This window comes from Podarcis vaucheri (assembly GCF_965113315.1).
Source record: "Podarcis vaucheri genome assembly, chromosome: 2".
Lineage (NCBI taxonomy): Eukaryota > Metazoa > Chordata > Lepidosauria > Squamata > Lacertidae > Podarcis > Podarcis vaucheri.
The window spans coordinates 32,070,358-32,085,317 of record NC_138760.1 but is presented as its reverse complement, the minus strand read 5'-3'; the positions used below and the strand labels follow the sequence as shown (position 1 = coordinate 32,085,317).

Sequence of the window (14,960 nt, the reverse complement as noted above, 5' to 3'; positions counted from 1 at the left end):
GGATTCAGCATTCCTGCCAACGGAATTGGAAAGCTTTCACCCGCAAGCTGCCAAACCTTCCGCGGACAGAATATTTTGAGACGTGCAACCAGAGGTAGTATGACGTGCACTACACCGTGAATAAAAAATTAATTACGGCAGTGCCGCAATGAAACGCAGCCACCTGCCAAGGTGGAAGGTCACATCTGACCAGTGCAGCGTACGAGAAGAACTCATGTGGGCATTCAACTAGGTGGGCATTCTAAATTTGGGTTAGCAACTTCCAAAGGAACAAACAGTAGTTCCTCTACATTAGAATTACCACGCTGAGGTAATTAATTAGGAAAAAAGAAAAGAGCTACTGCTTAAACTACTCTTTGTACTGAAGGTGCCAGTCCTATACAGTGGTACCTCTGGTTACATACTTAGTTCGTTCCAGAGGTCCGTTCTTAACCTGAAACTGTTCTTAACCTGAGAAACCACTTTAGCTAATGGGGCCTCCTACTGCCACCGCGCCGCCACCACACAATTTCTGTTCTCATCCTGAAGCAAAGTTCTTAACCTGAGGTACTATTTCTGGGTTAGCGGAGTCTGTAACCTGAAGCGTATGTAATCTGAGGTACCACTGTACATGTATTGGACATAAGAAAAGTCTAGTTTCCCCTTAAAATACATGTGTGCACTGAGCGGAAACGGATTGGGTGCTGAGACCTGGCCTGCAAGATTTGTGTTTTTTTAATGGGAAAATGTGCTCACCCTTTATACTAACACACACACACACACACACACACACACACACATCAGATGTCTAGCTTTTAACCAGCATGTAGGCTGCTATTATTAGATGCAGAAATTGTGAAGTAAAAAGTGAATAAGGCAAGCCATATGTGTGTGGGTGCGTGTGCAAAACGCAGCAGAAGGAATAGAAAACAGAATTTCTGATGATCTCTACTAAAGGGTTTGGCAATACAATTCTTAAAGTGACAGCAGAGGCAATACTGCGTTGCCTAGCAGCACGAATTCTTAGATCTTTCACAAGGCTTTGCAGTACTGTATGCTTCCTTCAAAAGGAAAACGAAAGTATATCTAGCCCAGCAGGTGTTAAGTGCTCGGTATTCAAACTCCTGCCAGCTATGTACAATCCATAGATAAATCTATTGATTTATGCAATCTGAACTGAATATATGTATTCATAAAGGACTATAAAGGAAAGGAAGTGTTATTGCCTGACCTACACAGACTCGTGAATTAAGATTCTTTCCAACTATTTTTTTACCAGAGGGGTAAAAAAACAACCTAGGTAAATACTATGCCGAACCTGACTTGAATCTTTAAGAAAATAACTTTTATTGAGCCAACTATGTTAGAGAAGGTTTAGTAGGCTTTAAGTTGCACAGGCAGAAAAGCATCTCAGCCAGAGGCGAACTTCAAGCTTGAGGTTCCCACAGTTTCCAGGGAATGAACTTGAGTGACCTTTCATCTAGTACTCATGAAGATGGAGCATCTTCCATACAAAGCCTAAGTACTCTGCTTTTCCTGGCCCATATTCTAACAAATTGACAGCAATAAAGTAGTTGTAAAAAAAGTCACTGACATCTTCATAGCAATTGCAATGAGCTGGCCTACATACCACCAGGCTCTGAAAGAATGATGAGAATCAGACAGCCTCTATTAGAGAGGGAAAGGGAATGGTTCTCACCTTTGTGGCTTTCTGAACTAATTAAGGGCACATTTACATAACTGCAGGACCCTTGGTTATTAATAGTAATTTTGAGGAACTGCCAGCAGGGAAAGAGACTCCCAAATACATCAAAAGGCAAAGTGAGCACTAAATATTGTTATCACAGGTTAAGTAATCACACACGGAAGCTTTGAGACAAGTCCCACAGTGAGGGTCAAGTCCCAGTTGGAACTTGGAGCAGCACACATGTACACAACTTCCTGCCGACAAAGCAATACCAGCTAAACACATACAGTGGTACCTCGGGTTAAGAACTTAATTCGTCCTGGAGGTCTGTTCTTAACCTGAAACTGTTTTTAACCTGAAGCACCACTTTAGCTAATGGGGCCTCCCGCTGCTGCTGCGCTGCCGATGCACGATTTCTGTTCTCATCCTGAAGCAAAGTTCTTAACCCGAGGTACTATTTCTGGGTTAGCGGAGTCTGTAACCTGAAGCATCTGTAACCCGAGGTACCACTGTATCACATTCCATAATTTCCAAAAGAGTATAGAAGTGACCTAAGCAGGCCTAAGGGATGGTTAAGGATGCAAAGCTACTCAATTTATTTTTATATTGGACAAAGCCTCTTTCTGCAGATAGTTTCTACGGACACTACCTTCCCACTTTTCCATCTTTGGAACAAGCACACAGCCACCCAAAAGAAATGTTCGTTTCCTAGAGCAGTGGTTTCAAGCCTTTTTTTTGTACGGCAACCCGGAAGTCCAAATTTACTTTGTGCAGTAACCCATCGCTGTATTCTCACATGAATTTTGGACCACAAGTCTTCGGTGGCTATTGGTTTTGTGCATTTAAAATGCAAGTCAAGTCTGCCTATTTTACAACCATTATGTGAGACATATACGCAACATACATAATTTGATGAAATATTTATAGGGCTTACAAAGATAATCATTGTTGTGCTCATGGGAGTGTAAAAACAGCCAACACCTGATTGGTAAGTAATATAAATTTGGTGCTTGACCTCTGGAGGCGCACTCCATTGTTTCGAGACAGACAGATTGCAACAACAACTTTATAAATTCATTCCACAAACGCAGTTACACAAGGCCTGTTAAAAATACTTGTACTTCATTATATCTTATGATTTTTTCACGATGAAGTCCACTTTGGCAGGTATCAATGGGATGACAGAGCTTGCATTTTGCCAAAGAGCAGGTGAGTGCAGGGTTTATTGGTTGTCAGACACAGTCTCAGATCCTTCCCGAAACATAGCCTGCTTCTGCATTTCAATCTTCATAGCAGTCGTTGCTGAAAATCCTGCCTCCCAAAGGTATGGGCTACCAAATGGCAGCAGCGCAGATAACTACTTCTTCATCAACAAGTTCAGGCTACTCAATGGCAACATGAAACCAACATTCTGACAATTTTTGGAAATGCTGTTGTCTTTGAGGGTCCTGTCACATGATAGTTCAATGAGCCATTGTTCTTTCTGCACAAGTGGTGAGATCTGGTTGCAATTGGGCTTCACATACACTCAAACTTCTTTGTTTCTAAGCAAACTACAAATTACCCTTGACTATTAATGGGTTCTGAGATGGTTCACCAGAAAGTGCTCATACAGGGAGTTTTTTGAGTATTACAGCTTGCTTCTGATGCAAAGTGCTCTATTAGCACTTTGTGCGAAACCGTCCCCAGAAGCATCACCAGCCAGCAGAGAACTGGCCAATGAGAATCACAGAATCATAAAATTGAAGAGCTGGAAGGGACCACAAGGGTCATCTAGTCCAACCCCCTGCAAGGCAGGAATCTTTCACCCAACATGGGACTCTCGACCTGGGGATTAAGCAGTGCCATGCTCTACCAGAGTCTTTCAGACATGCGGTTACAAGCATCAACACAGCATTATAATAAGCCAATACAGTGGTGCCTCGCAAGACGAAATTAATTCGTTCCGCGAGTTTTTTCGTCTAGCGAATTTTTCGTCTTGCGAAGCACAGTGTCGAAAAAGTTTTGGAAAAGCTTCAAAAATCGGCAAAAACCTCGAAAAAGGCTACCACACCGTGTTCTATGAGTTGCTCCTCGAAGTCAAGTCGCAACTGTATTAACGGTGTTAAGAAAAAGGAAACAAACTTGCAAAAAACGCAAGACGTTTTCGTCTTGCAAAGCAAGCCCATAGGGAAATTCGTCTTGCGAAGCAGCTCCAAAACCGCAAAACCTTTTCGTCTAGCGAGTTTTTCGTCTTGCGAGGCATTCGTCCTGCGGGGCACCACTGTAAGAGGTATTCCTTCATGCCAGTTAAAGGCTGCAAGTGATATTTGGGATTTACTTATAAAGCTCGCAACCCATCTGCACTTCTGGGTCAAAACCCACAGGTTAGGAAACACTGTTCTAGACTATCAGCCTAAGAAGACCCACTTAGCCATGAAGTTCTCACTGAGTGACCCTCAGATGACCAAGTCACCATCTCTCAGCCTAACCTAACAGGCTTGGTGTGAGGATAAAATGTATGCCATCTTGAAATTGGCAGTGGAAGGGGGTGGGAGAAAAAAACAGAAATGCAATCAATAAAGACCTCTGCCACATCATTACCAAGGCAAACCAGTATACGGACAGCAAAGGAAACACAACAGAACTGGCTCCAAATACAGAGATGACAAAATACAGCAAACACTGTGAATCCAGAATGGATAGCAGCGTATCTGAAGCGTTCAGCTAATCAACAGAAGTTAATGGGATCGCTACTTACAAATAGATTTCCACCCAAACAAGGATGCACAGGGAACTGAGGGGGAAGATAAAGGATCCAGCTATCTGAAGAGCAGACAAGGAGGGTTGCTAGCATATCACACATGCAAATAAGAGAGAGGGTTAGTTTTGCGGGGGGGGGGTTGCAGGGGGGGAGGGGAAGAGTGTTATATTTTGTGGGCCTGAGGGAGATGGGGAGAAGGGGGCAGAATCCAGTTTGGGGGAAGCCAATGGAAATTCTAACTGCCTTTGCATGTGCAAGAGCCGAGTGAAACATAACCTTCAGGCAGGACTCAGAAAGATGCCTTATTAACACAGAGACGCCTGCTTCTTTAAAAAGATTTGCAAAATTCAAATGACAACTCTCATCATCGAATGCGCGCGTCTATTTTAATTTGCAATTCAGGTCAATTCCCCCCAAAAGGGTGGGGTGGGTGACGGAGGGGATAAAAAGCTACACAGCTTAATATTTAAAATCAGAGCCACTGAATCTTGCCCACAGCACAGAGGACACAGGACCTGGCGTGTTTGGGTCCCCCCCCCAGGCTGCCCCCCCCCCGAGAATCTTAATTACAGGCGATTGGCTGGGATGCCGCAAAAAGGGGTCAAAAGAGGCACTGCGGGAGACTGTATGCTGGTCTGCTTTACTCCAAAGGAGTACAGGACCGGCGGCCACGAGTCATTTGCGTCCTGATCGGATACGCACAGGAGAATATAAGAAGGTGCGCAAGGCAACAACTGCCCACGAGGATTTCACGATACCACCATGCTCAGAATAGCCATCGGGGGTGCGGATGGGTGAGCGCAGGGGTGCTAACTTGAATAAAATAGGGGGGGAGGCAAGCTCCGCCCCCAATAATCCATCCATCCATCCATCCATCACAAGACGTGGGGCACCCACGCTATTTGAACAATGCCCATCAACTTGGGGGAGGGGGCTCAATTTTTTTTTGGGGGGGGAGAACGGACCTCGGCCCCTAGGAGTTGGGGTAGAAACAAAGCGGGGCAGCGAGGACGGCACTTGACGGAGTTGCAAGCCCCTTCTATTAGAGGAGGCGTTTTGTCGAGGGCAGGCATTTTGTGGGAAACCGACGGGGGGGGAGCCACTCCGGATCTCTCTCCCTCCCTCTTCGGTAGGCCGAGAGATCCAGTCCGGGGGGGCTCCCACCGCAGGACCTGGCAACCACCCCAGAGCTGAAGGTCGCGCTGGGAAGCGCGGGAGGCCCAGCCAAGCGCCGCAGTGGGTTTGGAGTGGGGTTTTGCATGGAGGGCGCCCCATTCATTCTACCCTACGGGGGAAGAGGATCATGCACCGGGCGGGGGGGCAGCGCACCTGCTGGTAGTCGGCGTCCCTCGGGCGGAAGGCGCTGGAGACCGGCTGCAGGCGGAGGCTCAAGTGGGGCAGCCCGTGCAGCCACGACGCCCACCAGGGCGCCAGGTAGTCGGCCCGCGCCGCAGGCAACATCGCGACCCCGGGCCTGCCGGCTGCAGATGCTGCAGCCGCTCGCCGCCTCCCCGGACAGGCACCCGCTCCTCCTGCCGCTGCTGCTGCCGCTTCTCGTGCCGCGTCCGCTCTCCGCACGCCGATCGCGGCCCGGCCTCCTTCGCAGTCGCGGAGCGCGCTCGCCAAGCGCCGCCCCTTCTATTCTCCGCGATGGGGAGGCGGGGCAGGGCGGGGACGGGGCGGGGGGCGCAAGCCGGGCCATTCTGTGAGGGAGCGGACGCCCCCTGCGGGATCCGCTCGACTGGCGGGGGCGATGCTTGCAAAGAAGTTCACAGCAGCACTCCGTCTTCCTTCTCTCCACCCCCCCCCAAAAGTGATTTTTTTGTTTGTTTCAATCCTTATGTGGGGCGCATGGTCGCAGCAGGATTTATGCTATATGGGGTGTGTGTGTGCAGGACACCCACCTGTCATCATCCTCTGTCTGACTCCGTCTAGCACATTAGGAATTTCTTTTGACCTCAAGTGCTGAGAAAAATCTGTCCGAATCGTCCTCCTTTTTTTTTTAAAAAAAAGTATTTTTATTAATTTACTTGATTTTTTTTGGATGGGGGCAACTGTCCCCCTGGCTATGGTGGGGCGGGGTGTGCATCTCCGACTCTCATGCAAACATAATCCTGTGTTCTTCATCTTAATGTCATCTCCAAGTGAGGGGAAGCGAAACATCTACAGTACAAGGGAGAGACTGCCCCAACTATGGAATATCCTCTCCCAAGAAAATACACCTGGCACAAAGTTCATTGTCTTTTAGTCACTGGGCCATAGCTGTACCTATCTATCTATCTGTTAAGTTGTGTGTGAACATATCAGACGACACAGCGATTCTTCAAACAGCTCTTGTTTATTCACAGACCGGAACAGAACGGAACTGAAGGGTTCAGCCAGCCTGCTTATATAGAGCTCCAGTACCATGCAACTGTAACAACTTTCTGTAACTATCCAATCACTGAACGTCACTTTCAATCCTTTATTTGCATATGTGGACCTGAGTGAAAACTATCTACAGTATCCCCCTGCTGGCCCAGGGTGAGAACTTCAGTACATAACACCATCTATCTATCTATCTATCTATCTCAGTGTTTCCCAACCGGTGTTCCGCGGCACACGAGTGTGCCGTGAGACGTTGCCTCGTGTGCCGCGAGATGCCTGGAGGGAGGCGGGCGAGTCGGGCGGCGAGAGGCGGGGCGGCGGCGGCGAGGAGAGGCCGCGCCTCCTGCTGCTGCCTGGCGCTCCTCCTCGCAGCCGGCAGCGCTGCTTGGGCGCCTCCGCGCGACTCTGCCTCGCTGGGTTTGGTCTCCCGGCAGAGACTGGTCACACGCGCACCTCCCTCCCTCCCTCAGCCTGCGCGGAGGGAGAGCCAGAGAGAGGCATCGCTCCTGCGCGGCGGGAGAGGGAGCAGCCGGAGCGATGCCCCAAATGAACGCATGGGACCGGAGGGGAAATCCTCTCCGAGGCGGATTGAGCGCAGCTGAGAGAAGCCTTTCGAGGAGCTGTCGTGTCCCCTGGAAACCCCCTTCCCAGCTCTGCCTGCCTGCCTGCCGTGGGGCTCGTATCGCCCTTTAAAGGGCGCAGGAAACTAGAAATGTGGGGACTTGGGGTTTTCCTCAGGCTGAATTCCGAGCTGAATTCCGAGCGAGGGACTGAGGGACGGCGGCAACTGAGGCGGCGGCGAGGATCCGCGTCGAGCCTGGGGCGGCTCCGCGGTGGTGGTGCCGAGCGGCGGGGCAGCGCGTGCAAAACGGAGGAGCGCGAGACAGCGGAGGAGGAGGAGGCCGGCATGTCCGGGCAGCAGCAGCAACAACAGCAGCAGCAACTCCCGGCGACGGCTCCTCAAGCCCCGCCGCCGCCCCCTCCTCCGCCCGCTATCGCCGCCACCACAACAGCCGCCGCCGCCTCAGTTGCCGCCGTCCCTCAGTCCCTCGCTCTGCTGCCTCCTCCCACCCCCAAAGCTTGGAGGTTCCCCGGCAAGGGGGAGGGAAAAAACTTTCACTTTTGTGCGTCCCTCCCGGCGTGACGCTGCGCGCTGATGTCACGGGGCGGGGCTTTAACGGTGGTGTGCCGCGAGATTTTTTTTCAGTAAACGGGTGTGCCGTTGCCCAAAAACGTTTGGGAAACACTGATCTATCTATCTATCTATCTATCATCTATCTATCTATCTATCTATCTATCATCTTCACTCATTTTTCACACAGTCATTTCACTCAATCACTCACTCAGACATTTCAAAACATGTTTACTATATTAAATATTTCAAACTCTCCTACTGTCTATTGTGCTTTGTATTTCCTGCATGTACTGTTTATTCTTTATTTTTATAACCCTCCTTGGAAATCATTAGCAAAATGCAGCACACAAATGTTTTAAATATAGTTCTCTCTTTAAAAACAAACAAACCCCCACACCTTTCCCACAAAGCCTTTGCCCTCAATCCAACTTGTTCAGCACACACCTTGCCTCAAGGAGTAACAGAAGAGGCATGTCAGCAGGGAGAAATGTGTGAGGGGAAGCTGGAAGATTCAGGATAGGCAAGAGACTTCTTCACACAACAAAGCATGGATTTTGCCCTCACTAGATGTAGCGACAGCCACCATTTTGGATGGTTTTAATTAAAGATGGGACAAATTAATGGGAGGATGAGGCTATCAAACGCTACTAGCCACGACTAAAACTAACCAACTAAAACATTGGTCACCAGCAACATTGGTAGAAACCGTTCCAAGAAGAGAGACATTAAAGGTCCCAACGCCTGCATTTGAAACATGCCTTATGTCTTATGACCACAAACAGGAATTCTCTGTCATTTCTCAGTTAGTAATGAGGAAGTTCTGAATTGGCCTAGGGATTGCTTAACTTACAGAGCCTAACTGCTTCCTAACTTACAGAAAATCACTACTTTGACATACTACTGCCTGCTATGACGCAAAAGCTCTAATTTGCAGTTTCTCTTCCCATTTTTTAAAAAATACAGTGGTACCTCGGGTTAAGAATTTAATTTGTTCTGGAGGTCTGTTCTTAACCTGAAACTGTTCTTAACCTGAGGTACCACTTTAGCTAATGGGGCTTCCCGCTGCCGCCGCGCAATTTCTGTTCTCATCCTGAAGCAAAGTTCTTAACCCAAGGTACTTTTTCTGGGTTAGCAGAATCTGTAACCTGAAGCATCTGTAACCTGAAGCATCTGTAACCCGAGGTACCACTGTAAAGCATAAACCTCACAAAGTCAAGCACTGGGTGCATTCTGCAAGGGACATATCATGTACAGGAAACCTACACACACATAATTTATGTTCAGAGATCCAATCAGTGCAAGATGGTAATGGCCATTCTGATCCCTGTCTCTACACCAGGAACTGCTAATTCTCTACCCAGAAAGGGCTGTTGACTCCACCCTCCCAAAAAACCACACCAACCCCCCTGCCACAAAATTCAGCCACATGCAACTCTTCATTCATGTGTTCATTGAATGGTAGTGTCTACATGACAGTTATCCCCACCTTTAGCCTTCTGTGCAGGACTTGAAACACCTGGGTGCGATTTAATGCATACTTTCATAAAAAACCTCTCCCTCACTGATTATTAACCCAACCCTCTGGATTATTACTTTTATAATACCTTCAATATATGAATTAAAGTCTATATGGAAGTTGTAGTGCCTCAGTTGTCTACACACTTTCATGTGGGTGGGTGGGATATCCTGTGTTATAGAGAAGGATCAATAAACCTTATTTTTATAACTTATTTAAGGGCAGTAGAGAAGCAAGCCTTTGTGTCCCAGACTGTTCATCATACCCGCTCAGGCATGCCAAAGCATGCTGCCTTTTTGACTTTACAATGGTGCCTCGCAAGACGAAATTAATCCGTTCCGCGAGTCTCTTCGTCTTGCAGTTTTTTCGTCTTGCGAAGCATGGCTATTAGTGGCTTAGCGGCTATTAACGGCTTAGCGGCTTTAAGAAAAAGGAAACAAACTCGCAAGAACTCGCAGGACGTTTCGTCTTGCGAAGCAAGCCCATAGGGAAATTCGTCTTGCGGAACGACTCAAAAAACGGAAAACTCTTTCGTCTTGCGCGTTTTTCGTCTTGCGAGGCATTCGTCTTGCGAGGTACCACTGTACTAGGTTAACTCAAGAAGCAGGAAGAAAGTGCATAGGGAAAGCCATGTGGCAGAGATGTTTTGTTTCATGCTTTCCATTCAAGACCGTGTCCATGCTTTCAGGAAGCGACAGATCAGCAGCAACATGGGAAGGGTAGTGTTACCCATTACCAGAACTTGAGCTTTGTCAGTTCCATGGAAATCTGGCAGGGCCAATTATCCTCAAACATCAGTGTGACAGCAGTTTTTAAATACAGTGGTGCCTCGCAAGACGAAATTAATTCGTTCCGCAAGTCTCTTCGTCTTGCGAGTTTTTTGTCTTGCGATGCACGGTTTCCCATAGGAATGCATTGAAAATCAATTAATGCGTTCCTAGGGAAACCGCCTTCAGACCAGGTCCGGGGACAGACTGTCCCCGGACCTCTTCTGAAGGCTGGGGGGGGGGACAAGGGCTTTTCTTCCCACCCCCAGCATTTTAAAAAACCCCGGGACAGCGGAGGACTTCTCCGCTGTCCGGGCGATCTTAAAATGCTGGCGGGCGGCATTTTAAAATCGCCCCGGACAGCGGAGGACTTCTCCGCTGTCCGGGGCGATTTAAAAGCCCCTGGGAAGGCAGGCAGGGGGGACAAAGACTTTCGCCCCCTGCCCGCCTTCAGAAGGTGTTCCCGCCTCCCGCCCCTCTTCGGAACAGCGTTCCGAAGTGGGGCAGCTGGGGCAGGTGTTCCCGCCCCCCCGCCCCGCTTCGGAACAGCGTTCCGAAGTGGGGTGGCTGGGGCAGGTGTTCCCGCCCCCCCCCCGCTTCGGAACAGCGTTTTAAAATGCTGGGGGTCGGGAGCGAAGCGTTCGCTGCCGACCCCCAGCATTTTAAAATCTCCCCGTGTCCCGGGGAGATTTTAAAATGCTGGGGGTCGGCAGCGAACACTTCGCTCCCGCCCGCCAGCATTTTAAGATCGCCCGGGGCAGGTGGGGGGGAAGGCAGGCGAGGGGGAGCAAAGACTTTTGCCCCCCGCCGGCCTTCAGAAGAGGTCCTCTTCTGAAGGCCGGCTGTGGGCGAAAGTCTTTGCTCCCGGCCGCCAGCATTTCCCTATGGGCTTTCGTCTTGCGATGCAAGCCCATAGGGAAATTTGCCTTGCGAAGCGCCTCCAAAACAGAAAACCCTTTCGTCTTGCGGGTTTTCCGTCTTGCGAGGCATTCGTCTTGCGGGGTACCACTGTATCTGAATGAGAGGCATGGAGGGATGGAGTTTGACGAAATGACATAGATTAAACCCAGCTTCTGCAATGACACTGTATCTCCACGTCACTTCAAGGTCTCAGCATCAGCAGAAACAATGGATGGGGAAATCATACAGACCCCAAACAGCAGCTGTTATTTAAGGAATGCAGCAGTGCTAGCTCAGCTTATTTCAGCACCATTTTCTTCCCTGTAGAAATCCTCTTTCTGACATTTGGAGGAGGCTGCTGAGGAAGAGAAAGCAGCGTCTACCCCAGATCTCAGTTAGTCCTTTGCCATACAGCACTTACCTAATGATCTCAGATCATCTTGCCAGCCTCTGGAATTCTCTTGGGAGTTAGCGAGACCTTGGGCTACATATTGTGAATCGACATTTTTATCAATGTAGTGCAGAAATGGGCAGGCCCCCTAGCAAATCAATAAGAAAAAAAGTTAATTAAATCAGATCTGAGCTGCTAGTCAAAGGAAAGGGAGAAGAGCCATTTTTCACTTTCCATCAGCACAAATTCTTGGGCAGAGGGATACATGTTCTCTCTCTGAATCATTCTAGAACACAAAATGTCCATCACTGGGGAATACTGCCTGCAGAAAACCATCTTCTCACTGATTCTAGAGGGTAGCTGCATTAATCAACTGCAGAAAAACTAGTAAGACCATCTAGTTGATACCAGAAAAAGAACAAAGTGAATTCTCAATTATTTGATTTTCTTGGATTGCCAACACAGAACATTTGCCTGGAGATACTAGTCCATAGGGTGGCGCTGTGGTCTAAACCACAGAGCCTAGTGCTTGCCAATCAGAAGGTTGGCGGTTCGAATCCCCTCGACGGGGTGAGCTCCTGTTGTTCAGTCCCAGCTCCCGTCCACCTAGCAGTTCGAAAGCACGTCAAAGTGTAAGTGGATAAATCTGGTGGGAAGGTAATCGAAGTTTCCGTGCACTGCTCTGGTTCACCAGAAGCAGCTTAGTCATGCTGGCCACATGACCCAGAAGCTGTATGCCGGCTCCCTCGGCCAGTAAAGCAAGATGAGCGCCACAACCCCAGAGTCGTCCGCAACTGGACCTAACGGTCAGGGGCCCCTTTACCTTTTACTAGTCCATAACAATATTGGTTTCTGTTTTTTCTATTTGTTAAAACACACTTGTGGAATGCAGTGCTCATCTATTCTATAAAGTGCAAAGGGAAAACTGAAAATATGTACCTAGAGCACTTATGATGTTGGATGGTACTACAAGTTCTGCTGTTTTAGAAGTAAGCTGTGAAATCACACATTTTAGTTCACTTAAAAATAATAAGATTCAACTCCTTTTAAAATGTAAGACTTCAGTACATATAGTGATTGCACAGTTTTAGGCCTTGATGTTTTGTCTAACATGTGTGTGTTGTGTGTTTATAACATTTAATACAAATAAATGTTTTTGCCCCGATCCCAATAAAATGCTTCCAGTATTTTAACAACCATTTGCTTCTTCTAACATCATCTCAGACCCGGTTGCGGCCATATCTGATACTTCACCCAGTCTTGAGGGGGAAAAGCATTGCTTCACAACCTTGCCACATGCTTCCCCCTCCAACATCACAAAAAGAACAGCCTGTCTTAAGTGGGTCAGACCACTGGTCCATCAAGTTCAATATTATCTACACTTAGCAACAGCTCTCCAGGATTTCAGACAAAGGATGTCTCAACTCTACCTAGAGATGCTGAGAATTGAAGCTTGGGATTTTCAGCTTGCGAAAGAGACACTCTGCCACTGAGAGATGGCCGCAGTTCTGCCCTTGTTTCTTTCCCCTAATGTTGTGACAATCTGTTCCATCTCTGCACACAGCTCACACAGCTCACTTGAGGATTGAACTTTACCTGACATTTAAACACTTCCTTGAAACAAGCTGTATTTGTGAAAAAGCTCTTGAAAAACCTACATTTGGAGGAAAATATTGAGCAGTGGCTCAGCAGGAAATTAGCCAGACTACATAATAGCCCATCCGGCTTTGTAGCCTCTATGAATCACAGTAGCCGTGAGCTGTATTTATAGCTTCCTACGCCTTTGGTTAATAGAGTGTATAAATCCCAAAGCTTTTTCAGCATGATGTCATGACCTCCAGCCTGATGCAATGAATCTTTCACACTCTCCCAACTCAAGGCTTCTTTATAGGGAATGGTAATTATCACACTGCCATTGAGATGGCCCTCTCGACAACTCCAGGATTGTGCTAAACGCAAGTGATATTTGCATGAATAAACAACAATCTTTCCCTACTTCGAAGACTAGGCATCAGATGTTTTCATGCTACATCTAAATGCCCCTTATTAAACTACCAATGGTCTTGATGGTACCTTTATAACAGATATAGACATACTTCAGAGGATCAACTTGTTTATTTCCACTAATCTTCTTATACCACTTACGCTGCCTTCACAAGCCTACCATAAAAGGTCACCTGTTTCAATACATTTATTTATTACTGTGTTCCTGCCAAGCCATATGGAACTACCCAAGCAATTTCCAGACCTTATATACACAACCACATGGAATCCTAGAATCTGTGATGAAAAGGTAATGGCTACATTGACCCACTGGGATGTGGGCGGCGCTGTGGGTAAAACCACAGAGCCAAGGGCTTGGCCGATCAGAAGGTCAGTAGTTCGAATCCCCGCGATGGGGTGAGCTCCCGTGGCTCGGTCCCTGCTCCTGCCGACCTAGCAGTTCAAAAGCACGTCAAAGTGCAAGTAGATAAATAGGCACTGCCCCGGTGGCAAGGTAAGCGGCATTTCCGTGCACTGCTCTGGTTCGCCAGAAGCGGCTTAGTCATGCTGGCTACATAACCCAGAAGTTGTACGTCAGCTCCCTCGGCCAGTAAAGCGAGATGAGAGCTGCAACCCCAGTAATCCGCGATTGGACCTAACGGTCAGGGGTCCCTTTACCTTTACCTTGACCCATCAGCCTGAGCTATCCTAGCAAAACCAGATGTTCTCTTAAGAATAGCGTGTATTTATGATATACCTGGACAACTTCCTAAGCATGTTGAACTTCCCTATGAAATGTTTCAAAAGATTTGGGCTTCCTGGTTTTATCAACATAAACTTGGGTCCAGATATCTTGTGAGCTGAAGGGCACATATGCAGTGCCTCTGCTGTTGAGACGGCTGATTATATTTACTATTTCCCCCCCTCCATTGCAGCACCCTGCAAATGTACATCACCCAACACCAGGTGATGTTGCAGGGTGAAATCTCTGAAAATTCCCTTCCACCTACAGAGTCCCCTGCTCAATCAGATACTGTACTTTTCTGTGGCTGGAAGGAGCTCTTACCACCACACGCAAGAACAAGTCTGGATCCAAGCCATCGTCTGTACACCTGAGATAGCTTGTGAAAAATAGTTTGACTTCTCAGCAGCACGATGTCTTTTGTTTCTGTATTATCGCTTCCTGTTTGTATTCATTCCTCAAGTGCAAATAGAATTTCTTCCAAGCATGTGTTAACAACCTGTAGCAGTAACAACAGCCAGGGGGGAGATAGGAGTCAAATTTCAGAAAGGTATAAGATTTTATGAGAATCAACCGAAATTGGGAAAAATACAAACACGTGCACACACACACTCACAATCTATGGTGATCTGGTGTTGTGATTTTTGGAGGCAAACAGGATCCTGCTTTCGGAAATGATTAAGAAGGCAGCAAGGCAGCTCAATCCTACAAAAGCTGTTCCCACACTCAGTAAACGGGAATGATTAACTG

At 47.8% G+C, this 14,960-nt stretch overlaps 1 protein-coding gene across 2 annotated transcripts in view; it reads right to left on the bottom strand.

Annotated features, from left to right (window-relative positions):
- The window catches only part of TTYH2 (tweety family member 2), an 82,475-nt gene extending 76,582 nt beyond the window's left edge, over nt 1-5,893 (bottom strand). The window contains exon 1 of one of the 2 annotated variants that reach the window (XM_082212570.1): nt 5,739-5,893. In XM_082212570.1, the coding sequence (XP_082068696.1) occupies nt 5,739-5,870 (132 nt within the window). In that variant the 5' untranslated portion in view covers nt 5,871-5,893. Of the gene's footprint in view, nt 1-4,406; nt 4,522-5,738 lie in introns of those variants that run through there. The other variant, XM_082212571.1, reaches the window with a different exon arrangement.
- Nucleotides 5,894-14,960: the final 9,067 nt, after the last annotated feature.